We start from the raw sequence: 26,482 nt of genomic DNA on the forward strand, positions 1-26,482 counted from the left end.
CTTATTTTTTCCCAATTCTTAAGTATTGAAAAAAATGTCATAGTACATTTTGAAAGCAGTTTTATTTCCCTGGAAAGTTATACAGGATCTGGAATGAGTGAAGATTAAGCATCACTATACTAAAGTGCATTCAAAGTGGAATGCAGTCAGACATAAGCAGCATCATATCCAGTATATGGACCAATGCATGGCCACTGTCAGATATGTGTTACTGTAAGGCAAGTCAGTAAACAAGTATTGTTAGAATTAGTTTATTTATGCTGTTTGTACGCAAAAGTGTTTTTCTGATTCCAAAGATTTCTTGCTGTTTCATAACAAAAGTAGAAGTAGTGAGAAACACTTAGGCTTGGCTGTGAACAGTCTTATCAGTCCTGGTCATAGGCACGTCTTTACCGTCAGGCGAGTGTTTGCAAGAGTGACACCATGTGTGCTTGACTGCTCTAACTATTCTACTTAGTAGAAAACATTAGAAAGTATAAAACCAACAATATGTAAATGAAAAAATGTAAAGCAGATAGTTGGCACATGTATAAAACATTCATACATTTAAAACGTTGTAATTCATGGAAATTTAAAAGACGAAAAATAGTGCTCTTGACTCAACTGTACAATACATATAACAGCAAAGTTATACGAGCAAAATAATATCACTTGTTGCAAAAGCAATACACAGTGGACTTTCATAAAAAATGTGCACGTTATATCTGAAAACAGACTTTGATTATTGCTTGCCATTTTATAGTGGTAACATTTTTTGGGAGATCTTAATCTCATGAATAAAATAGATTTTTAGTTAGCTGTTGCAGAAAGGACAGAGTATTAGATATGAACAAAAATCACTACTGGCACCTTAGTCCGCTCAGCGTGGGCACTATTGGTTTGACAAAACTACTTTGTAAATGTTCCTGTAGGGTCACAAAGTTTGCAAGCTATAGGAAGAATGCGACTTCTTCAGCACACAGAGTCAGTACTGACCGGCAATCGTCCGCTACGCCGGATATCCTTCTCTCTTTTCTCTCTTTGTTTCTCCACCTTCTCCTGAGCCTTGCGCATTTCCTTTAGCTTTTTCTTGATGGTGGCTCTGTCGCTCTGACTGGACACACCAAGAACCTGAAGGACGTGCAGATTCAGGGCAGTCAGTATAGTGCAAATCAAGATTTGTAAAGAATTTGGTTTACATAGTATAAATAATATTAAAACAATTAGCAATGATTTTTCATTTGGTCTAGTTAACAAATTATAATAGTCATCACTTTTGCTACTTTTGATTAATTAAATGCATACGCCTTAGACCAGTGGTTCTCAAATGGGGGTACGGGTACCCCTGGGGGTACTTGAAGGTATGCCAAGGGGTACGTGAGATTTTTTTTAAATATTCTAAAAATAGCAACAATTCAAAAATCCTTTATAAATATATTTATTGAATAATACTTCAACAAAATATGAAAGTAAGTTCATAAACTCAGTGAAGCACAAGCTCAGGTTTCTCACTAAAATGTCTGTCAAAAAGAACTGTGAAAAGAAATGCAACAATGCAATATTCAGTGTTGACAGCTGGATTTTTTGTGGACATGTTCCATAAATATTGATGTTAAAGATTTCTTTTTTTGTGAAGAAATGTTTAGAATTAAGTTCATGAATCCAGATGGATCTCTATTACAATCCCCAAAGAGGGCACTTTTTAAGTCGATGATTACTTCTATGTGTAGAAATCTTTATTTATAATTGAATCACTTGTTTATTTTTCAACAAGTTTTTAGTTATTTTATATCTTTTTTTTTCAAAAAGTTCAAGAAAGACCACTACAAATGAGCAATATTTTGCACTGTTATACAATTTAATAAATCAGAAACTGATGACATAGTGCTGTATTTTACTTCTTTATCTCTTTTTTTCAACCAAAAATGATTTGCTCTGATTAGGGGGTACTTGAATTAAAACAATGTTCACAGGGGGTACATCACTGAAAAAAGGTTGAGAACCACTGCCTAAGACAGTAGATCCTTTCCCTGCCTATTTGTGGATTTTCTTTTCTTTAAAATGTTGTCTGTCTATCTGTGTTGGCCCTGTGATGAAGTGGCGACTTGTCCAGAGTGTACCCCGCCTTCCGCCCAAATGCAGCTGAGATAGGCTCCAGCACCCCCCGCGACCCCAAAAGGGACAAGCGGTAGAAAATGGATGGATGGATGTTAATTACAGGCAGTAAAAGACTGCTACAGCTACAAATCCAACAGAGGTCGCTGTCGCTTCACTCAGCATTTTTCAGCACTGGAAGATGCTTTGACAAGACTGACATTAAGTAATTGTAATACTGTTTGCCTTTGTTTGTTTCCTAGTGTGTAAAACTGAATTAAAAATGTCAGAGGTATATTATACGGTTTAAAGTAGGAATGCATGATTTTTGGTATCTTTTTGAACTTTTGTATGGGTGCGAGCTTACACGCAGTTTTGGATGCCTCAGCCTGTGTTTTGGAGTCTTTTGTATGATTGGTTATGTTGTGACATCACAGTGAGTTGGTGGATGTACATATGTGGGTCAGGCCCAACTCTAGGTCATTTGACGCCCCAGGGAGTGACGCGTGGTAGGTTTTGAGTCGCAAAATGGGAACGCCTCCACAAATGAAGATCTTGTAGACAAACTCACAAAACGGTCATAAAAGTAACTGTGGAGCTAAATTTTATGCAAAATTTACACCAAAGCCTATCCAACACATCTGGACCACAACGAAGTGTGTCAAATGTAGATTAAAATAATCATAGGTACCCTTTAATTTTATCAGATTTATCAGTGTGACTTTGACATTCCTAATACGAAAATATTATTTTGCCATTTTCTAAGGTTCTGGGACAGTGGCGTATGTAGGGGGTGGTACATGCCACCCCACTCAGAGGCGACACAATTTAAAGCAGGGGTCCTCAAACTACGGCCCGCGGGCCGGATCCGGCTCCCGGCATCCAAAATCCGCCCCACAGGAAGTCCCAAGTTAAAAAAAAGTTTCTTTTTTTTTTTAATTTATTTTTTTAATCTTTCCTTTCTAATCCATTTTCTACCGCTTGTTACTCTTGGTGTCTCCTAGCCGCTCAAGCAAATCATATTGTCTAAAAATGAATTTTCCCATCGATAACGTGACAATGTTGATGACCATTAATGTTAATTGATGTTAAATGACAAAACGGATTATAAAGACAATGTATATATGTATATATACATACATACATATATATATATATATATATATATATATATATATATATATATATATATATATATATATATATATATATATATACATACACAGCCTGGCCCCCGGCCAAATTTTTTTTAACCCAATGCGGCCCCCGAGTCAAAAAGTTTGGGGACCCCTGATTTAAAGCAATGTTTTGCAAACTGTAAAATCATCCGGCGACACCCCAAATAATTGCTTAATTCAGAGGTGCCAAAACTATAGCCAGTCACCAGTTTATTTTCACTATATAGGTAGCAAATTGGACAACCTTTCAAACTCATGGTACAATTAATCAAAACCCAACACAGAACATTAAAATATGTGATACAAAAACACACAACTTGCCCACTGAACTGTGGACATTATAAAAAAGGTCTAATAGTACCATACACAATTCAAAAACACACCCATTTAACCCGTTTACTTGGCCTCATGGGTAGTAATATGCAAAACACTCTCCAAATTGATATGTTTGAAGCATTTTAGTTGCTTGAGGGACATCGATAGAAAATGGACGGAAGGCTAAATATTTCTAAAGGATTCAAAAACTTTAAGGAGGTCAGAAAAGTAAACAAGGTAGGAATGGCTCACATACTCATATAAAATGTTTTATTGTCTATACCGTACTTCATATTGTAGCAGTCCCGCCCGGGGCTGAAAGCTGTTCATTGTTAATCTTTTTTAATGAATTTATTTTTAACATCAGAGCAGGTGAAAAAGGATGATAAGTAATCAAAACAAAGGCACGTTGACTAAGACGATAACACAATTAACTGACATGTTCAAGTATTAACATGAGAAGAGAATGTTGACAAACGAAAACCAATCATATTTAATTTCGTCTTGTCAATGGCTGGGACAAGTTCGGAATAAATCCAATCACAGCTCTTTAATGGCGTACATTGAAAGAGGAGTGGGGGTGAGTTTTAATGAGAGCCAATCAGATGCTTTTACTTGCGAGATAAGGAAGTCACCGCCAAAACCAAAATGAATGGCTTTACCTTGTTCCACATCGTATATGGAAGAAAGTAAATGGAACTTTTTTTCATTTTTACTACGGTGAATTGTGATGTATCATGTTGTAATTGCATGCACTCAAACCATAACGACATCAGCAGGCAAGTCACCGATCGTGACATCGACAAAACTGTAAGTCAACTTTATTAATCAATGTTGCGCCAAAAACTGGTTCCCTAACAAAAATGGATTCCCGCCGCGGGAGCGCGTACACTGCTTTCGGCCTTAGTCTGTCCACAACTGATTACTATGTGTAAAACAAACACTTATATTTGTGGTTATTGTGAAGATATGTGTTTGAAATTATTTAAGTCTTTATCATGTCCGATAAATGACAGACTTGGCCATTTCTATAGTAATAATCAAATTGTAAGGAAGTGTTAATGATCTGATGTTAATGTGCTAGAAAACTATTTCTTATTTAGAAGCTACATACACTAATAATTGCTCTTTTTTCATGCACATGATAAATATGAATGAAGTGTTTGGATGTATTTCTTTAAAAGAGTTACATATCTGATAATGAAGTACATACTCAACTGTTTACATGTTGAAGTACCCTTTAAAAAGCTGAAATCAACCCCAAACGTCATCTTAGTGATTTAAAATAATATTTTGATATTGACACGTCATCTCCACATCTCCCAAGGGTATTCTAGTAATGTATGCACAGATGAGATGTGTTAATCTCAAAATATTACTTTGAATCCTTTTTGGCAACCAAGAATACATCGGTTTAATGAAAACACTTAAATATTTATTATGTGCATGAACAAAGTTAATACTAACAGTTAATATTAAATCTATCTTCCAAAGAATAAAGAGGTTTTAGCACATCAACATTGGACCTACCTAGTCCTTTACAATTAATAGCAAATAAATGGCCAACTCTTTCAATTTTCTGACACGATAAAGGCTTAAATAAATTCAAACACATATTTTACCGAGTTGGTGGGCATTCTTTGATGATGACCGATAAACAGCCAGGTGAAAGATGTATGTGGTCCTTCACTAAATGTAAGTTATTTAAGTTCTAATTTAAAAAAAAATTTTTTTACACAAGTGTGTTCAAAGTGTTTGTTTGCCAACACAAGAACAGGCGCATTTGTCTGTTTTGAACATTATTTCAGTCTCACCCTCTTTTGATATTCCACCGGAATTCTAGTTCTACTCAGTCCAGGTAATTTATTTGTTGTGCAAATACTCTTAAAGACACACTGTGTAATATTATAAATTATTCTGTTGCCAGCAATTTAAAGAGTGGATTTGAATGAGGACCTAATCTGTTTACATTTTAATAAAAGGTTTATGAATGTTACAATTTTACTTAAAGAGGAAATTTGACATACTGTATTTGTATTTTACGCCAGTTGCCTGACGTACTGTAATAGCTCAATGCTTCGTAATATTTTTTAATATCAACAATTGTCTTAAGATTCACTCCATACTTAGTGGTGGTAACTGTGTTAAACTACTATAGTAGCAAGAGCTGCTCCTGGGGTAGACTGACTGTTTTATGGGTGCCACCAGTGGAAAAAAAAGTCTGGACACACCACTGTTCTGGCAACATTAACCTTGCAAATATTAGGGGCCAAGCAACAGAGTGCAACTCGCCACAAGATGGCAGTATCAAGCTGGCAAGGCCAGAGTAAAGACAGGAGTATGAACAACTAGGTTTCAGAGTTGGTCCCAAACATGGCGTCCTGTAGTCAAGTGAGGGACTTTTGACCAATCAGAGAGAGTATGGACACAATCTCTTAAATTATTTGTCAAAAGACGGCTTGGGCAAGGCCCGATTAAAAATGCACTAATTGCTCTCTCAAATACTCTTTGTATTTAATCGCAATCATTTAGATTCATGAATATACCTTTAACTTGTCGCTGTCCAGCTGCAGAAGTTGTTGGCCATCGACTCCCTTTGCTGTGAATTCAGGTGTGTACTGGTCCATGTTTATGCCCATTAACCAGTGACACACCTGTTGATTGGTCCATTCAGAAACAGGTCGGTTCTGCCATTGATATTCTTTTCCTGTGGCCACTGGCTCATCATCCAGAGTCTACACGGGGACACAGACAATATGATAATAGAACAATGCATACCCTTTTTCACAAGGCTTAATTGTAACTTCAATCCAAATCCATCTACTGTAAGCATTGTTTGCAGGGTTGCTGAAAATATTGATGCCATGCATGATACATGAATGAATGTATAAATAAATTCAAAATTAGTCCACAAGAGGAACCCTTTTCTCAAACTGGGAAGAGAAATAAACAACAAAAACGAAGACCTATGCGCTATGCACAACACTGCATGCCAGCACTGACTAATATGCTATCTACAAAAAGACACCACAGGCACATTTAGATGCAGTTAAATGTACTGACAAAAAGAAAGATACTGAAGACCATTACACGTGCAGCAGAGTGGTCACATCGTTCACTGGTCCACCAAAGTTGTAAAGAACATGAAGCACTAGTGTATGGCTAAATGTGGAGCAACACTATCAACATCAGAGCAGATGTAACAAAAACTTGGCCAAGACTTGTAATAACTAAGCAAAACATCTTCAAGACACAAACACACATGCAGTTCTCTTCAATTTCCTCTCTATTCAGAGTTTAATCACAGCTGTGGGGGGGGAGGGGCCTCAAAGAGCATGCTTGAAAGTGTCCCCTTTCAGCCTCATCAAGGCGCCCCACACAGCTTTTGTTACAGCACAACAAGGAGAGCACTCACCTCGCTGGAAGAGAAGATTAAAGTGTGTGAGCGCCCAGACAGATTGGGTTCAGCGACTAACCCAGAGATGTCTGCACTGGGGCTGGCAGGGTTACAATCATCTATGACTGACAAACTCTGGAACAAGTGGAAACAAGGAACGCATTTACTACACAAAAATATCAAAAAGGGCTTTCAACGGGCCATCCAAACAAAGACAAGGCTATAGGCGGTAAGGGCAGAGTTGTGACATTGTCACAATTTCTACATGATTGAAGTGCGGAGGAAAGCCAGGTCATTTCTGTGATCTACATTGAACCAACACCAAAACTAACTAAGCAACTAATACGCATTAAAAATGACAGGTATGGGGTAATGTTCAACAAGATATTAAGTTTAACTATTTTGTGAGCTGACCACTCTGTTATTGTTGTTTTCACTAGAGTACGCTTCCAACAGGGGCAAGAAACCACCTTTGGTCACAAAGAAAAATATATTAGAATTAAAACACTTAGCAGTAACACTACCACATACCCATAACTAAATGAAATAATACATAAGGGGAGTTGAAGAAAAATCAGCACTAGGTTTGTTAGTAATGGTTTAATAAGTTGACAAAAAACAAGCATACTGTACCAAATCTAATGAGCGACTGAATAAAGAAGACCAGGAGAGATTTGTCTGTTTAAAAGGAAATATGGTAGATTTAGTCACATACGTACATAGCGTTAGGCACACAATGTATGCAAAAGTTAAGCCAGTCTCTTAGTCGCTTTTTGCATTTACTCATCTTGACCTGAGTGGAAAACAGTTGGTGGAAACCCTAATAAGTGTCTTTTTTTGAGACAGAAAGAAACAAAACATTTCACTGCAGGCATTTGATGGGTTTTTGCATATTTTGTTAACAGCCAAATTCTTTGTTGCTTTTCTCGTTCTCTGATGGCTGACATATGGATCCACTTTTTGTGGCTTTTAGATAATGTAGCTCTTTTGGAGGACTGTTTGGTCAGAGCAGATGTTTGGATACACGTACTAGTGTTACTCTTACAGTGACGATAGTGTGATGATAAAACAGGCCAGACAAGGATCAAGTTCTTGGCCTCTCTGATGTTTTACTAAGTTGGAATTCATTACATGTGAAAATACTCTTGCCCTAAATGGGACCTACTATGCAAAACCAACTATACCATTTGGTACTTGTTTTTGTGTATTTGCAATCTGCATAAGTCCCAGAAATTTTAAATCAAACCATGGAGACATTGCGGAGATATTTATAACACAATATTTCCTTCCTTCATACTTCCTCCAAACGAGCCGAATGTGACGTCAATGGATATCTCCCTATATGGTAGAAGTTTACCAGAAAAGCTTTACGAAAGTTCGCTATTGTAGTCAATACGTAACTTATTTTTCTCTATCCTCTTGTTGTGGGGAAGACTGGCTCGCTTGTACATGCACATGCTACCTCCGCTGTTGCCATTTCCAATACAAAGTAGCATTCAGTTCTAAATTACATTTGTTAGTAGACTCCATATGGAAGCGCTAAAAACTACAACATGGCTGGCGGGGAGAAGATGCAGTGGAAATGGAGGCACGTAAATAAGACCGCCCACAAAACGGTGTATCCTGAAGAGATGGTCAGAAAGCGGTTTGAAGATAGTGTGTAAATCCAAATCTATACAACATTTTGACCAAATAACAACCATTGCATGTTGTGTAGATCACAAGGAAGTGTTTTGAGTGCAGAAAAAAATCATATTATGACACCTCCGTGTTGGGTATAAATACCCTGCTTTTGGCATTTAAGTTACAGAAACTTTAATACCTTGTTCTTGCGATCCTGGCTTTGCTCACTGCCGGTTTCAACGTATGGCAGGCTGCTGCTAGAGGAAGATGGCTCCCTGTCTCGGTCTTTTTCTTTGTCTCCAAACCAAGAAAAGGGCATACACGTTGGGATGGAAGTCATAGACTCTGCAGGAGACACGCTACCAGAGTATTCCAGTAACTCTGCTGAACCCCTAAAACAATGGAAAGAGAACATGTCAACAGATGATGCAGCTTGAGGCTGGCACAATAACAATTGCTCAGTTTGTAAGGACCTTTAGAAAGATCCACTATGGAAATTTGGAATGGTTACTGGAGAGAAGGTAAATGGCTTCCCTAATACAAGAGAGATGCCCTAGAAAAAGGTACCATACGCCTAAAGGGTGTGTGGCCAGTGCCAGTCTCCTTACTCTGACATTTCTCCATCTCCATTGGATCCATTGTGAATGTGTAGCTGAACAATTTTAATGTAGCACATACAAACCCCGTTTCCATATGAGTTGGGAAATTGTGTTAGATGTAAATATAAACGGAATACAATGATTTGCAAATCATTTTCAACCCATATTCAGTTGAATATGCTACAAAGACAACATATTTTATGTTCAAACTGATAAACATTTTTTTTTGTTGCAAATAATCATTAACTTTAGAATTTGATGCCAGCAACATGTGACAAAGACGTTGGGAAAGGTGGCAATAAATACTGATAAAGTTGAGGAATGCTCATCAAACACTTATTTGGAACATTCCACAGGTGTGCAGGCTAATTGGGAACAGGTGGGTGCCATGATTGGGTATAAAAACAGCTTCCCAAAAAATGCTCAGTCTTTCACAAGAAAGGATGGGGCGAGGTACACCCCTTTGTCCACAACTGCGTGAGCAAATAGTCAAACAGTTTAAGAACAACGTTTCTCAAAGTGCAATTGCAAGAAATTTAGGGATTTCAACATCTACGGTCCATAATATCATCAAAAGGTTCAGAGAATCTGGAGAAATCACTCCACGTAAGCGGCATGGCCGGAAACCAACATTGAATGATCGTGACCTTCGATCCCTCAGACGACACTGTATCAAAAACCGACATCAATCTCTAAAGGATATCACCACATGGGCTCAGGAACACTTCAGAAAACCACTGTCACTAAATACAGTTGGTCGCTACATCTATAAGTGCAAGTTAAAGCTCTACTATGCAAAGCGAAAGCCATTCATCAACAACATCCAGAAACGCCGCCGGCTTCTCTGGGCCCGAGATCATCTAAGATGGACTCATGCAAAGTGGAAAAGTGTTCTGTGGTCTGACGAGTCCACATTTCAAATTGTTTTTGGACATATTCGACATCGTGTCATCCGGACCAAAGGGGAAGCGAACCATCCAGACTGTTATCGACGCAAAGTTCAAAAGCCAGCATCTGTGATGGTATGGGGGTGCATTAGTGCCCAAGGCACTTACACATCTGTGAAGGCACCATTAATGCTGAAATGTACATACAGGTTTTGGAACAACATATGCTGCCATCTAAGCGCCGTCTTTTTCTTATTTCAGCAAGACAATGCCAAGCCACATTCAGCACGTGTTACAACAGCGTGGCTTCTTAAAAAAAGAGTGCGGGTACTTTCCTGGCCCGCCTGCAGTCCAGACCTGTCTCCCGTCGAAAATGTGTGGCGCATTATGAAGCGTAAAATACGACAGCGGAGACCCCGGACTGTTGAACGACTGAAGCTCTACATAAAACAAGACTGGGAAAGAATTCCACTTTCAAAGCTTCAACAATTAGTTTTCTCAGTTCCCAATCGTTTATTGACTGTTGTTAAAAGAAAAGGTGATGTAACATGGTGGTGAACATGCCCTTTCGCAACTACTTTGGCACGTATTGCAGCCATGAAATTCTAAGTTAATTATTATTTGAAAAAAAAAATAAAGTTTATGAGTTTGAACATCAAATATCTTGTCTTTGTAGTGCATTCAATTGAATATGGGTTGAAAAGGATTTGCAAATCATTGTATTTCGTTTATATTTACCGGTACATCGAACACAATTTCCCAACTCATATGGAAACGGGGTTTGTATGCCTGGGCCTAAAATCGGTAAGGCAAGTAACCGACGATAAATGAAAAATAAAGTCAGTGAGTTGTCAAGCATCAATAAATCGCCCTGTGGATGCCTCAAGAGCCTTCACGTTTTTAGTGGCTACTCTCGTTTGTATCATAGCGGAATGAAAAGAAGGGGGAGAATTATCTTGTCCTCATTAAGTGTCTTTGACTCTTTGTGCAGTGACGCAGGTCTGCTGGCCCGCTTGCATCACACGATACAACTAGTTAGCATGTAGCAGTTACGGTAATATGGACAATATTATCATAAAACCAAATGCCACTGCACCAATGTGGCAATATTTCAGTTTAGACCTTTGGAACAAGATGAGAACAAAGAAGCCAGTTTGCCGAATGTGCGCCACTACACTAAACCTGCATGCCCACTTGAAACACAACCACTCGATAGTCTGCACTCGCGTTTGGTGAACAAGTCAGGTCAGTGTGAACAAAACAGTGCAAATCGGTGTGCGTCCACAGAAAATGTGGTTGAATACATTGCCAAAGACATGCTGCCATCTAATAATGTTATAAAACAAGCATTTTTTAAAAGTGCTGTCATGTTGTCATGTCGGTGTTTCTCACTCGGAATCTGCCAAAACTTAATTTTGTTTTGCATATGACCTGTTAATACATCGGTTTAAACTTTGGTGTTTATATTGTTACTTGGCACTTTTGTTTAAGAAGGTCCTAACTTGATTGTCAGGTAAGTAATGTACAACTCTACCTCTGCCTACATATTTAATATTGAAGTGCAACTTTGTTTATCAATACTTTATTTAGCTATTTTATTTATTATTATGGTTGTGTATATTTTAGGCACCCCCAATCCCCTCCTTAAGATATTGTATGGTTGTCAGTTTTATTGAAATGCAACATTTTGGAAACAAAGTATATTTTATTGTTATTTGTTTGTTTTATTTAACTTGGAGATTTAAATGATATAATTTCAATGGCAATGTTAAAATACACGAGAAATGCAAGTTTATTGCATTTGAAAGGATATATATGCATTATTAATATATATTATTACATCAATGGTTAATTTGGTCTCATACAAATATTGGCGATAATATTGTTTATTGGCAATAATACGTAGGTCAATATATTGTCAAGCAAAATTTGTTGTTGGCTCAGGCCGAGTAGCATGCACAAAAAACAAGGCAAGACATATAAATATTTTTCCCACAGATGCACAATTAAAGGGTATCCACTTCTGAGCTAAAAAACAATTATATATTTTAAACAAATAGAGTGAAACAAACTTTGCTGTTTGTCATGCAAAAGAAATGTTTGACTTTGAATTTGCATTCTATCATTAATCATGTGAGCAATTTTGCGTGGTTGAAGCGCAATAAAAAGTTTGACTTGTGTCATGGAATTCAACATGGTGTACTGTATACTGTACTATACCTGCTGTCCAAAGACATTCTCATTGCCTCCTTGTCATGTTTTTTTCCTCTGCCACCTGACTTCCGAAGACCCCTGTATTGACCAATTATTCGCTGAATTAGGAAATGCCAAATGGTGACAATGAAAGCTGAATGATGCAAAAACCTACCCAAAGTCAGGAAATCGTCTTTTAGGCTTTGTAGCTGATGTGGGTTCAACTAATTCATCTGGGGGAAAATAAATACATAGTTCACCCGGCCTCAATGTTACACATTGCTATTAGGGAGATTACTGAATAATAATTTAGTCCTTCATACCTTTGAGGTCTTTTTCTTTGCCTTTGGACTCTATCTTTTTCACATTGAGCATTAAACCAGAGGGGGATATTGGAGATGTGTCATTTAGAGGGGACAAGGAGGGACTTCCACTGCTTTCAATACTTTCCCCTTGTGATGGGGGCAAAGATGGGCTGCTGGACAGCTCAGGCTTGCTCTTGAATTCATCTTTAGTCTCGGCTAGATCATCTTTTTGTTCAGTCCCAGGATAACAGACTGGTACTGGGAGGGACAGGCTCTCCTGGATGGAGCTCCTCCTTTGAGGTTCCTCCTCCACCTGATCATCCTCCTCTTCAGTTTCCTGTAGGGACAATGTAAGGAAGGACATAAAAGCTTCATTTCTGACTGGCTAATTCCGGTACAAATAAGGTGTATAATACAGTAAGTTGTGGGACAACTGGCTACAAGTAGCACAGTATGTAACAGTAAAGGGGAACGGCACTTTTTTGGAATTTTGCCAATAGTTCACAATCATAATGAAAGACAAGAAGACAAGTCTTTTTTTCTCTCGCTTTCTAAAATATAAAACTCAGCTCGTTCTTGGTGGCGAGCAATGTCGCTAATGGGGGCAATCAATTGTACCACTAAATCACTTCAAAAATGCATTGAAAATCCGTCACTAATACTTCATTACATAAACTGTATAATAATCAAACTGTAGCTACATTGTTATTGTAAGAGCGAACACTGAAAAGCAATTTTTCGAGCATAGTAAACACATCGGCGTGCTACGGTATTAACCGTAAAAGCCAACTACAGCAAGAGATAAGTTAGCTGCATATATAAATAAGTGAAGTGTGACTCAATCGATGGACAGTTGTCTGTATGGTCGAGCTGGCCAGAGACGTTTTTTCCGGTTAATTATGGGTAAGCAATCCATATTTGTCGAAATAGCTTGGCTTCAAGTTCTACATTTTGCAGCTGTGATTCACTTTCACCTCACTCTCTCGGCTTCTGTCTGCTCCAACGCCTCACTCTTCCTTTGTACTTGCTTCTAGAAGCAGTAGTTCAGCCTCAATAAATTCAGATTCATAAAGATAAGGTTGCGAATCGCCATTTGTCCAAAAATAGTCGTGTTCGTTGTTTGTTACATGATTAGAACACACTTGTGTTTGAATCCCGAAGTAGGAACACAAGTGGTTGCCGGAAGTCGGACGTGCGCTTCTATGGAAACAGAAATAAATGCGCCAATAATTATAATGACCAAAATATGGTAAATAGTGTACATATTACATATTGTTATGAAGGTGTCTGTTACTACATTATATATATACCGGTACTTGCAGTGTGTATATTGTACATATTACATATTGTTATGAAGGTGTCTGTTACTACATTATATATATACTTGCAGTGTGTATATTGTACATATTACATATTGTTATGAAGGTGTCTGTTACTACATTATATATATACTTGCAGTGTGTATATTGTACATATTACATATTGTTATGAAGGTGTCTGTTACTACATTATATATTAAGGCTGAAACGACGCGTCGACGTAGTCGACGTCATCGGTTACGTAAATACGTCGACGCCGTATTTATGCGTCGACGCGTCGCATATTTACGTCACACTGCCGTCATGGCGGAGCGCAAAGCAGATGATGCGAGCGGTGCGAGCGCGGGGAAAAAAAAGCACGCCAAAAGTCGTCAAAAGTGTGGGAGTATTTCAATAAACGGCCTAATAACGTTGTAGCGGCGAACAGCTGTCTCGTCAGCTGACGCGCGAGCTCGCAACCGTGGCTGCTTAGCAACCAGCCAAACCCCACTTAATAAAATTATATTTTATCTTAGAGCACATCCGCATCCCTATTCACCTAGGCAACCCCAGGAAATGTATATAATTCGGCATTATTTCGGCCAGTCGGCTTATAAAATCAGAGCCGATCAGTTTACGTTCACGCGCAGGTATAACGCGGCGCGCTCCCGTCTCATCTGCTGGTGCGCGAGCCCAGTAATTAGACCGCTGTGTAACCCAGAGTTGTGCCAAAAGTATGTAAGATTTAATATTTCTCTTTGTGGGTGTGGCGCACCTGTTGCGCTGGTGAGATTGGGGGGGGGGTATGTAACTGTTGTTTAGTGTTGATATTCTTTGCTTAGTTTGATAAATGTTGGAGCAGTTTGCTTCATCAGGAGGGTGAAGTCGCTCAATTTAAAGTGTTGGATCATTGGCTGCTGGTGAGGGCATAGAAAAAGGGGCATTTTTTTACCAGTAGACAGTGTTTAAGATTGAGTGTTTCATTGCTAAATTAATAATATATTTATATTGAATATGGATTTTAAATATGTATCTAAATAGGTGGTTAATTGGTTAGGTATTTATGTATTTGCATATTGGGTTTTCTGTTGCATTTATCTATTGTGTTTCTGGGTTTAAATGTATTTTATATGTATCTTGGTGCATTTATGTTGAGACAATTGATTTAAAATCTGTTTTAACTTAAAGGGAAAAGATGTGTCCATTTTCTTGCACTTGTTTAATGGTTAAGAGTTTGATAGCCTAATTAATAATTGTAAATTATGGGATTGATAATTGATTGATTTTTTACAGAATGTTAATCTTGTGGTGTTTTGTCCTTAAAGGTTTTTCACCTACTAAAGAAGCTAAAGGCTACTAAAGGCTACTAAAGACAGCTAATGACAGCTAAAGAAACTAAAGTCTACTAACACTGCTAAGACTGCTAAAAAGACTAAAGAAGAAAAAAGAAGCTGTTTCTTCGTTGGAAAAACTATTGCAAACTAAAGGAAAATAAAAGGAAAAAGTAACTACAGTCTGGTCTTTTGAGTGAAATCCAGAAGCCACATTCAGCATTGGTACATCCCTTCAAGTGTGGGATAAGCACAGCGAAAAAAGCAAAACACTTGACAGTTGTTGTATGCACACTGTGTCGAGCGGAAATGGCCTATCATAGCAGCACAACGGCTATGAACGAAAAGAAAACACCCGACAGCGTTCTTGACATCACCATCAACTAGTCAATTGTCCGCGTGAGTATACGTTGTCATCATTACACAAAAACATGAATGTGTCATCTGTATCTGCGTTGTAAATTCATAAACTAAAACACGGTTTCGCTCTGAGAGGCGCGTTTGGCGTGCCTGTTCAGTGTTTACAAAGACGCGCTCCTCTTTAACGCTAACGTTAATTAGTTGTGCAAATACCTTTTACAACATTAACAGTTACATATACTATGTACAAACGAACAATTAACTTTCACTTTAATCATACTATCATTGTTGTGTTATTAAGCAAAATAAGCAATACTTTTACTTTTGTTGAAATGTTTACACTGTTACAGAATATTTCGTTTTGCACTTTTTTGTATTGGATGTTTATCTTTATTTTTGCACATTTTAAAGCAAAATAAGCAATACTTTTACTTTAGAAATGATTATACTATTGCAGAATATTAAGATTTGCACTGGATGTTTACTTTTATATTTGCACATTAAAAAGCAAATAAGCTACTTTTAATTGTGTTAAATGTTAAAAGTTTTAAATGTTTACATTGTTACAGAATATTTTGTCATGTTGTTGTCAATGTTGACTGAGTGGCCATACTTTTTTTTTTGTAAATAAAAGTCATGCCTTTTGAAAAAACTGGCCTACATTTATTTTTTCATCTTCATTTTAAATAAAAAAAATAATCGGTAAAAGGAAAAATAATCTATGGATTAATCGAAAAAAATAATCTATAGATTAACCGATTAATCGAAACAATAATCTATAGATTAATCGATAGAAAAATAATCGTTAGCTGCAGCCTTATTATATATATACTTGCAGTGTGTATATTGTACTTATTGCATATTGTTATGAAGGTGTCGGTTACTACAGTATATATATATATATATATATATATACTTGCAGTGTGTATATTGTACATATTACATATTGTTATGAAGGTGTCTGTTACTACATTATATATATACTTGCAGTGTGTATATTGTACATATTACATATTGTTATGAACGTGTCTGTTACTACATTATATATATACTTGCAGTGTGTATATTGTACATATTACATATAGTTATGAAGGTGTCTGTTACTACATTATATATACACATACTTGCAGTGTGTATACAAAACATTGATAGCGGGTTTTGAAGTTGTTTTAGAGGGCTTTGAAGGCTGCAACGGCGACTCCCATCAACCACATATTCCAAGCCTTTTTTTATCATCTTTCAAATCTGAATTAAAAAAAAAAGACGTGTGTTCTTGTCTCTCATAATGATTGTGAACGCTAGGCAAAATTCCCCCAAAAAGTGCAGTTCCGCTTTAAAAGTGATCAACTGTTTTTACTCATATTTTTGAGTAAAACCCATGACAGAGATGAGAAATTTGGTCTTCTGATTTTAATTAATTGAGTATTTGACCAACGTTTGCGTTGCTTGCGTTTAAAAAACACAAAAAAACACCTTGTGATGCACTGCCATTGACAAGATTAATAACGTATCTCTAAAGCTCAGCTAAATCCAGAGTACATCATTTTCTCTTTCGCAATACTGTACAACATAGATATTTACATTTCATTCAGAGAAGACACTGATCCTGACTGACCTGGGAGGGGCTTGACGTCACTGTGAGACTCTCCTTCATTTTGTTTCGAGTAGGACGCTGACGTTTGGCCTTCTGGGCTAGGATGCCTTTTGCTTTGTGCGCACTGATATCCAACAGTTCTGTCTCAGGGACCAGCTCCTTCCAATCTTTCTCTACATAGTAACAAATGAAAACCCAAAAAGTCCAAAGACTCTTTATACTGACGTTTTCAAATTTTTTTTTTTTACGTAAGGTTTTACAGCTCAAGTTTTTTCTTCTAAAATTCTGTTATTAATGTAATAGAATTACAATAACCTTTATTACCTGCAAGTGAGTCAAAATATTGTTTGTCAGGGACTGGGACTTGGAAGAAAAGGTTGTCTTCTGCTAGGCTCTGAGCAGTCTTTGAAGTGATACCTGAAGCATCCCCAGACTCCAGGACAGCTATCTGCAGACAACATATGACTTTATTTATACATATCTCCGGTCTGTTTGACGTATACACACATTTTAAGCAGCTTACCCTATTCTGCAAAACGTCTAGTTGTTCCTTGTACCACCTTTCTTTGTCATCGATACACTTCTTCAGCTCTTCCTCCTTCTTCACAAAGTCTATTTCTCTGAAGATTCAGGAAAATGTGATTTTAGAATAGCCATTCTACTTGTATTTACCAGGTTAACATTTCATTCATAACTTAAACATCACACTATAGGCAAGAAGAAAATAAAGATTCAAAGACATAGAACCCTTCAACTCACCTCTTCTCCTCGATCCTCTAACAACCTCTTTTAGAAACTAGTCAGTTCACCCAAATACGAACTAATAATGGCAGACCCGTACCCTGTTTTATATTCAGCAGAATGTAACAGAGACATTGTTTCTGGAAAGTGTCTGCAAACAATTTTTAAAGCATTGAATAGTTTCAGCAACTTGTTTGTGTTGAACAGGCAGCATACTAGTAAATCTGACTTTACATACAAAACATTGGGGACTCTGAAAAGTAAGAGATTTTGTTTGACAGTTTAGGTCAGGAGTCGCCAACCCGTCGATCGCGATCGATCAGTCTATCTTTGGGACCCTACCGGTCGATCGCGAAAGTACTTGACCAAAAATAAATATTAATATGACATCAGTGACACCCCCGCCTAGAGAGTAATCGACAGACCTGCAAACAGGCACGCATTTTAACCCCTGAACGCGCCCGCACGCATCGCCTCTCTCTCTTCAGCCTCACATCCGCCGCCGTCGACACCGTGGCTACCACACCCCTCGAGCGCAGCTGCAAACTACACCCGCTCGTATTGCAAACGCGCATGGCACGACATGCATATAAATCATCCAGCTGCAACAAGGCATTAAGGTTGACTTTTGCAACGCATCGGACATTTTCTAGCATTCAACATCAAACAACTCTTCCCTCAACTACGAGTCCATGACCATCATCGCTCGCCTGCGACGGGAACCAAGAAGACAAATACTAGAGTCCGTGAACACTGCTCCAAAGTACGGATTTTGTGTTGATTTATTGTGCATCCAAACGTAAACTTTGACATGTGCAAAGGCAGTAACATATGATAAAATAACGCGGTAGCTAAATAAAGACTTCCCTGTTTATCTTCTCTTATCACACTTCCGGTGCGGACATAAGCTGACTCACGTCCCATATGTGATAGGAAGAACCCATAGGATGAACAAATATACTACGGTATAAATAATATAGTTACCATTAACAGTTAGCTTCTACAGCTGGGGTGCCCAAAGTGCAGCACTTGGGCCATTTGTGGCCCGTGATTAAAATACAGTTGACGCAGGTGTAGACCATGTTTGGTTTTTGCCTGAGACCAGGGATCTTGGGCTCGAAAAGGTTGATGACCACTGGTTTAGGTCTAGTGATCTTAAACCCATGTAAATTAAAATGTTGGATTTTAGACTTGCAGCATATAGAGTTGAGTAAACAATAATAAAGACTTGAGTTAACAACAAACGCAAACAAACGGCTCATCCAACAGCTCAATGTAAAAGCTGGAATATACTCTCGCGTCACGTAGCTTGCGCCCCCCAGACGGCGTATTGTTTGATTTATAGTTCTTCCGTAGGGGATGGCTCCAAACTTGTAATTCTCTTCCAAAACACTAAGGGGGAAGCCTCCCCAAAGGAGCAACTGCAGACAAGATACTGTGTGTTTCCTTCCTGTGAAAAGTAACTACATACAACCACTGAGCTACAAAATCGACACCTTTGTCTACACTGGAACTAATCATTCACAATAATCAGGTTACTTTTTATGAACGTTTTACCTTTAAACCTTTGTGAAGATGGACTGTGCAACTTTTGAACGAGTCGCAGCAGAGGATGTTATTATTTGCAACAATATTCGGGACATGGGACAAGAAAGATCCAACATGCAATTGTAAATAAACAAAACTGTTAACGACATGCTGGTGTTTGTAAATATACCGTGCCTGAAAGATTATTGACGTAGAATGAGAAATGTTATGTGAGAGAGAAAAATATGTGTGTGCTTGAGAAAGAATATGTGTCGGAATTGAACCTTTTAGCATAAGATTTGTAATAAAAGTTAAGTGTCGTCCTTTCATTTTGTGACTTCTTCTGGATGAACAAGTAATTATTTTCAGAGTGCACCGAGATATTAGGTACACAACATCAGTTTTCCCGCAAATGTTTAATCAATCTTGTTTCATTTCATACAATAATTTGTGCATTTCAAGCACAAAGTCTGATCGCACGTGTTTAGGGACCCTCCCTGGCAAAAACGGATCAATCACAGCTCTGCGTTGCCGGCGACGCAAACCTATGATTTTTGTGAGGTGCACGTAGGCTACGCGGGAGGCTACGCAGGGGGAGCTACGACGACGGCGCAGCCTATGCAAGCTATGCAACACATGATACACCAGGCTTAATGCAACTCAAGACAAACTCACTTCTGCTGGTAGTCCTTCAGAAGTTTCTTAGCCTTGTTGTATTTCTTGTCCAGAGTCTCATATTGGGTTTGAGTTTCTGCTAATTGTTCATTGATTGTCTTGCACAGAGCCTGGGTTTCTAGCCAATAACTCTCCAACTTGAGAATTTTTCCGTTACTCTCCTCCATCTTTTGCTCCAGAGCAGACTCTCTGGCTTCCCACAATGACTTGTCCTCCTCAGATCCCCTAACCTGTGCAGACAAAAGTGGCATATTACTTAAAATGACTGAATCACCCAAAGAGAAAGTGGATTTCATTTCAATAAATGGGGCTGTTTGCAACTTGCTCAAAGTTACGGTACAGTTTTTAAACCTAAAAATGTAACAAGAATGTGACCTGCTAGCTCATGTTACTATTAGTGTTTAACCTAAATATATATTTCTCTCTATATATTGAATGGTAATTTTTACACAATTCCAAATTATATTGAATAAAAATTACTCGTCGGTCCAAAGATGTTGTCTAGTACTCACTGCTGTCTTGAGAAGCAACATACAATTTGCAGTCAGTGTTGTTATGATAAAATATACATTCAATGATAGCCAGTGTTAGTTAGATCGCTATCCTTGGCTAACACACAAAGCTAACGTGTGTGCGTTACATACGCACATAGTTTTGGAAAGTTAGCGCCCTCCAGGCGTCCGCATAAAGGTTGCAAACAACCCCTTTATCCATCCATCCATTTTCTACCGCTTGACCCTTTCGGGGTCACGGGCGGGCTGGAGCCTATCCCAGCTGCAATTGGGCGGAAGGCAGAGTACACCCTGGACAAAGCGCCAGGTCACGGCAGGGCCAACACAGATAGACAGACAACATTCACACTCACATTTAGTTTTGGTTAATTAAAGAAACAAAATAGTCATCCTATTTACATGACTGCATGTCATTTCTGTCTTTACATTGTTACGTTTACACTTTTGCATCTGCTCTTTATCGCGTCCGGAAGGGCAATCATATTTATAATAAGATAGACAATTGGGAGTCTTTCTAGGGTGTTCTGTTTACATTCTATTAACACTTGTCCAATGCATCAGTGTAATAATGATCAGCCCAATCTTCCAACCCGTATCCACCTTTGAATGTAACTGTGTTGGGTTGATCACATTAGTGGTCTGTGCTGCAAGAATGTGTGTGTGCTCGCTCGCCTGCCACAGCCCAAAGCTGTAAACCTAGAGGAACCCCCAACATTCTTCAAACAAAATTGTTCCACCCCAATGAAACAAAACTAAAAACTAATATATGATAAACAGCAAAATAAACACTGGAAAATGTACATTTGCAAAAATAAACGTTGCAAAGTTCTCGGCTTAGACTTAAAATGTTGTGTAAGCATCTGTCTTTACAAAACACTAACTGCATATCAACATACCTTTTCCTTTAGTTGAATAATTTCAGCTGATGCAATGCTATTTTTGAGCTGGAGCTGGAGAAAGAAATACATATATTTTGCTATGTCGTTATTATGAAAGGTATTGTTGTTACATTAAAACTTTAATTACATCTTAAATAAATTGACTATAATGTTGGAGAAACTGTACCTCTTTAAACTTGAAGGCCATCTGAGAGCTGTCCAAATTAGTTGGCATAAACGAGGCCTCTGTGTCAGGCAGCTCAAATACCTCTACATTCCGCCCTGGAGAAAAATTTGAGCCAAGAATCCTCTCCTCTACTGCATCGTCGTCCTCGTACCGCTCCTCCTGAATAATGAGATCACACACGGCATCACACATTGCACATAATAACACACCCGACAACAACACAATCATGTGTGCATGTGTCAACAACACTAAGTGCGGCACAGTTCACCACAGCCCGGAAGCACATTCTGGAATGATATCTAAACAGCGAGCTGGTACAGAGAAGGCTCAACTGGAGCCAGGCTGCATGTGTGCAGCAAGTCATGAAATATATTGATTTGGTCCAATTTAGTGGTTACAAACTTAACCGTTTACCAACATTTTTCATAACCACAGGCTGAGCGTGAATATGATGTACTGTACTTACCATACATAAGAATACGTCACATTCCTCCTATTACGAGTAAATGTTACAAAGAATGTGAGCTCATATGGTCTCAGTATAAAAGGTAGTGGCCTTTGGTTGTCCTCAGAAAGCAAACATTCCGCAACTCTGGCAGACAGAAAACGGCAGGGGCAATCAGCTTTTTCTTCTCTGACTGAGTGAGACTGGATGGAGCTGTTTGGAAGGAATGATGATTAAGTAGACTTTTTGACAAGCTGACTCACCTCCTCTGTGGAGTGTTCGTAGGGGTCCTCCAGGTGATTGTGTTGCTGTTGCTGGTTCCTCTCCTGCTCCAATGTCTCGCTTATTAGGCGGGCTACCTCGCTCTGTGTCCCAGGCTTTTCTCGGCCTATCAGAAATCTGTCGGGAACAAAGTGTTACGGTAGAGATTTTGCAACAATATTTAGGTAAGAACTTAGCACACTAAATAATGAAACTTTCACATGCATCTTTCTTCTGTATGAACAACCACAAATTATTTCTAATCCCAAGAGATAAGTGGCACAAGGAAAATCTTTGGAATCAGTTTATTTGAAATAAAGCATATCGTATTTGAGCTAACCTCACTATGCCGTTGGTGTTTTTGAGAACAGTCGCAGCAAACAGTTGGGTGACACCCACCAGACTAACACCATCCACCTCCACTATCTGGTCGTTCACCTGTATGCTAAAGAAAAAGAAGACAGCATTTTGTTTAAAGATTTGGGAAGCATCATCCTAGGGTTGCCAGTACCAAAGCATAAACGGTATAAAAATGTCTTGAAAACACAGGAAGTGAGATTATTTTTGTTAGCTTCCTCATGAGGTTATAATTAGATATGGCTATTTGTGTCTTGTGAGTCGCTGGGACCTTCTGAGAATAATGTATACCTCAAGTGTGTTATTAGGAATGTAGGTGGTCTGTGAATTGATAAGAATGAACTGTAGGATCATTCAAGCATATGGCTGTGCAGACAGTCTTGACACTTTCACCCACCGTCCGTCTCTCTCAGCTGCTCCTTGCTCTGTTATGGTTTTTACAAAAATGCCAAGCTTTTCCAGACCCTGGTCTGCTCCCACCCCCATTCCAATGATACTGATGCCAAGCCCATTGTGTCCTAGATGCAGAGAAATTAGAACACAATTGTAAACAAGTACGGTACATGTGGGGAATTGCATGCAACCTAACCTAGAGACAATCCTAAAACTATTCATTTAAATTATTGCAAGTCATGAAACATCCTCCGTTTAAATGACAAGAGAAATAAGCTCATGTGTTATTGGGATCACCTTTTTCAATCTCCACAGGAAATACATCCATTTTCTCCACTCTCTTCTCAAGCTCGTACTCTGCAGATGCTGAAACAGGGTCCACGTCGTCATTGCGTCGGTCATACTCCTCATTAGAGAAAGTGCTGAAGACCTGTTTTTCCAACATTTACAGTGGACAAGGTAAATATGTGACCATACTACAGTAGTACTGTACATTCTTTTAGACACATAACCTACACACAAACCTTATAGGAATGTGAGAAACATTTTTTTAAATTACGTGTTTACAGTTGTCATATGTATGATCATTTTAGCTAAATATATCATTTAACTGTGTGGTATTTGTTATTTTACACATTTAATATTACATTTTTTCACACATATGTCACCACAGCACTGTGCTCTCTTGTAGTTGGTGTGTTTTTTCTGTTTCTTGCATTGAACAAAGAGAGTACAGTCTACCAAGTCAAATTCCTTGTGTATTGAGCATACTTGGCGAATAAAGCCGATTCTGATGAATGAAAGTGCCCGCAACATTAAGATGTACTGTATATATTCCAAAGATATCCAAACTGATCAAAGCTTATATAATGAGCTGTGAATTACTGTCAGGCCTCAAAGCTCTGAATTGGTTTGTTTGGCTCTTTTCTGTTTGGAATTATAACGTTCACACACCTACGCCCAGTATAGAAGAGGATGAGGAGTGAAGAAAGTAGGACACAGCAGGGGAAAACTAAGTAGGGATCAATTCTCCAAGACAAGTGAAATGTTGTACAAAGAAATATGAAAGTATGAGCAACCCAAAGAAGACATATTCCATAAACTCCAGCCAACTGGGCAAGTGCTCAAAACTAGCTTCAATATTTTCTTACTTCAACAAATAGTGTTGTGTGAGCAATTCTACAATGACGATGAACTAAGGCAACGTTTTCCAGGCAAAGACCCCCAAACTGATGGAGATGGAGCAGGGACCCCTACTTATGTGTCTTGCACAAAATGCTGTTTTAATTAAACGGGTCGAAAGGTACCTGGCTTGTCCTGATACCAATATTTTGGTACGAGTACCAAAATGTATTTTGACACTATGACCATGACCACAAAAAATGTCAACATTGGCTTTATTTGAACAGAAAATCTTACGATACATTAAACATGTATTTCTTATTGCAATCGAAGAACAATTTTGACATTAAATAACATTACTAGACAGTTTCTCTTTTAGTAGTAAGCCAATGGGTTACGAAGGGTCCAAATTGTAATATTCTGTCATTTCCAATGGTAATATTTTGTCAAAATTATGAAACGCATGCGGTAGAAAATGAATGGATGATTACTTTAGTTGTTAATTTACTGTTGATATTTGGTTACTTTCTGTTTTAACATGTTCTATCTACACTGCGGTTAAAATGTAATAAACACATACTTGTGAAGTGAAGTGAAGTGAATTATATTTATATAGCGCTTTTCTCTAGTGACTCAAAGCGCTTTACATAGCGAAACCCATTATCTAAGTTACATTTAAACCAGTGTGGGTGGCACTGGGAGCAGGTGGGTAAAGCGTCTTGCCCAAGGACACAACGGCAGTGACTAGGATGGCGGAAGCGGGGATCGAACCTGGAACCCTCAAGTTGCTGGCAACCGTCCCTTCTGTTGTTTGAAACTGTATATACGTTTTGGGTGTTACTAGGACTGGACAATTATGGCAAAAACAATAATCATGACTACTTTGATTGATATTGTAATCACGATGAATTACCCAATTATTCATTAATTTGAAAAGATGAGTATTTATGTACCATTAAAGTTGAACTTTAAATATAGTTGAAAAAACCTGGATATAAATGAGTAACAAATAAACCATTACAAGTAATACAATAATAATAACATTAACAACAAATCTAAATAATAATAGCAATGTTTATTTGTAAGGCTCTTCTTGGACTATTGCCCGATTACATTTGTACATTAGTTATACAGAGAAGCCCGGACTCTTATGCACTGACATCCAACGATCAGCTGTTGCTCTCTGTACCATTTGCTCGCACTGAGCTGGGGAAAAAAGATTTTGTCTATGCAGCTCCTTGTGCTTGGAACATTCTACAAAGAGACTGGAAGCTGACTGATTTGTTATCCTTAAATGCTTTTAAACCTAAACTGAGAGCATTTGAAGGAGCCTCAGTTATCTGTAACGGTTTTACTTGATGTCCATCCTGTCATATTAATGTGTCATGTGAATGTAATTTTATGTGCTGCCTCTTGGCCAGGACTCCCTTGAAAAAGAGTTTTTCAGTCTCAATGGGATTTTTTCCTGGTTAAATAAAAAAAATAAAAAAATAAAAATAAAAATTAAGATTCAGTTTTTCCTTTTTAATTGATTTCCATTCAGTACCCTTTACACTTATTTCACCACCATAGAGTGTGTGCTTAATGTGTAAAATAAAACGTTTGTTAATCAAATGCAAAAAATCCTTACATTTATTGGTAAAAATGGATCTTTGGACAATTTTGACCAGTATTTTAGGTGAAAGCATAATAATTGTCTAAATGTATCAATAAGTGCTTTAAAGGGACTAACGTTTATTGATAATTGGCCCTCTTTCTGGGGTAAACCGGGCTTTGCTGAGGAGTGACGGCCTTCACCCTAACCAGGAAGGCGCCATCATCCTGTCTAGGAACATAGATTTGTGTTTGAGTCAAGCTTGACTAACTACACTAGAGCAAGCTCGGACACAGGCAATTGCAGTGTCTGTTAGTCCGGGTGAGGAGTCAGTTATGCTAGAACTAACCAGCGTCAGGCTGGAAAATTCCTGCACACATAGCATTTCTCCTAGAATAATACACAACTTACATAATGTTTTTGCTGTAGTGACTGTGCCAGAGGTGAACATGCATTCTACTGATGTGGCAAATTATGATGCCTTCGATCTATCGCAGCACCAAGCAAATAATCTCAAGATCGCCAACATATCAATTCCTAGATGTGATCAGAAATATTTAAGGCGTACTACACAAAATAAACATAGCGTTATTAATATCAGTACTACAGATACCATTAACAAAACATGTCAGGAATG

General features: G+C 38.2%; 1 protein-coding gene across 4 annotated transcripts in view; it reads right to left on the bottom strand.

Moving 5' to 3' along the window:
* Positions 1 to 235: 235 nt before the first annotated feature.
* ppp1r9ala (protein phosphatase 1 regulatory subunit 9A-like A) overlaps positions 236 to 26,482 on the bottom strand; it is a 60,488-nt gene continuing 34,241 nt past the window's right edge. The window contains exons 3-20 of one of the 4 annotated variants that reach the window (XM_061971613.2): positions 23,427 to 23,559; positions 23,134 to 23,254; positions 22,720 to 22,824; positions 22,382 to 22,517; positions 21,674 to 21,832; positions 21,505 to 21,558; positions 20,097 to 20,326; positions 17,677 to 17,773; positions 17,478 to 17,601; positions 17,175 to 17,326; positions 12,589 to 12,907; positions 12,441 to 12,498; positions 12,293 to 12,364; positions 8,786 to 8,978; positions 7,597 to 7,641; positions 6,982 to 7,098; positions 6,113 to 6,301; positions 236 to 1,110 (exon numbers count right to left, since the gene is read on the bottom strand). In XM_061971613.2, coding sequence (XP_061827597.2) covers positions 952 to 1,110; positions 6,113 to 6,301; positions 6,982 to 7,098; positions 7,597 to 7,641; positions 8,786 to 8,978; positions 12,293 to 12,364; positions 12,441 to 12,498; positions 12,589 to 12,907; positions 17,175 to 17,326; positions 17,478 to 17,601; positions 17,677 to 17,773; positions 20,097 to 20,326; positions 21,505 to 21,558; positions 21,674 to 21,832; positions 22,382 to 22,517; positions 22,720 to 22,824; positions 23,134 to 23,254; positions 23,427 to 23,559 — 2,463 coding nt within the window. In that variant the 3' untranslated portion in view covers positions 236 to 951. The remainder of the gene's footprint in view (positions 1,111 to 6,112; positions 6,302 to 6,981; positions 7,099 to 7,596; positions 7,642 to 8,785; positions 8,979 to 12,292; positions 12,365 to 12,440; positions 12,499 to 12,588; positions 12,908 to 17,174; positions 17,327 to 17,477; positions 17,602 to 17,676; positions 17,774 to 20,096; positions 20,327 to 21,504; positions 21,559 to 21,673; positions 21,833 to 22,381; positions 22,518 to 22,719; positions 22,825 to 23,133; positions 23,255 to 23,426; positions 23,560 to 26,482) is intronic. The other 3 variants (XM_061971614.2, XM_061971615.2, XM_061971616.2) reach the window with 3 other exon arrangements.

This window comes from Nerophis lumbriciformis, linkage group LG13, assembly GCF_033978685.3.
Source record: "Nerophis lumbriciformis linkage group LG13, RoL_Nlum_v2.1, whole genome shotgun sequence".
Taxonomy (NCBI): Eukaryota; Metazoa; Chordata; class Actinopteri; order Syngnathiformes; family Syngnathidae; genus Nerophis; species Nerophis lumbriciformis.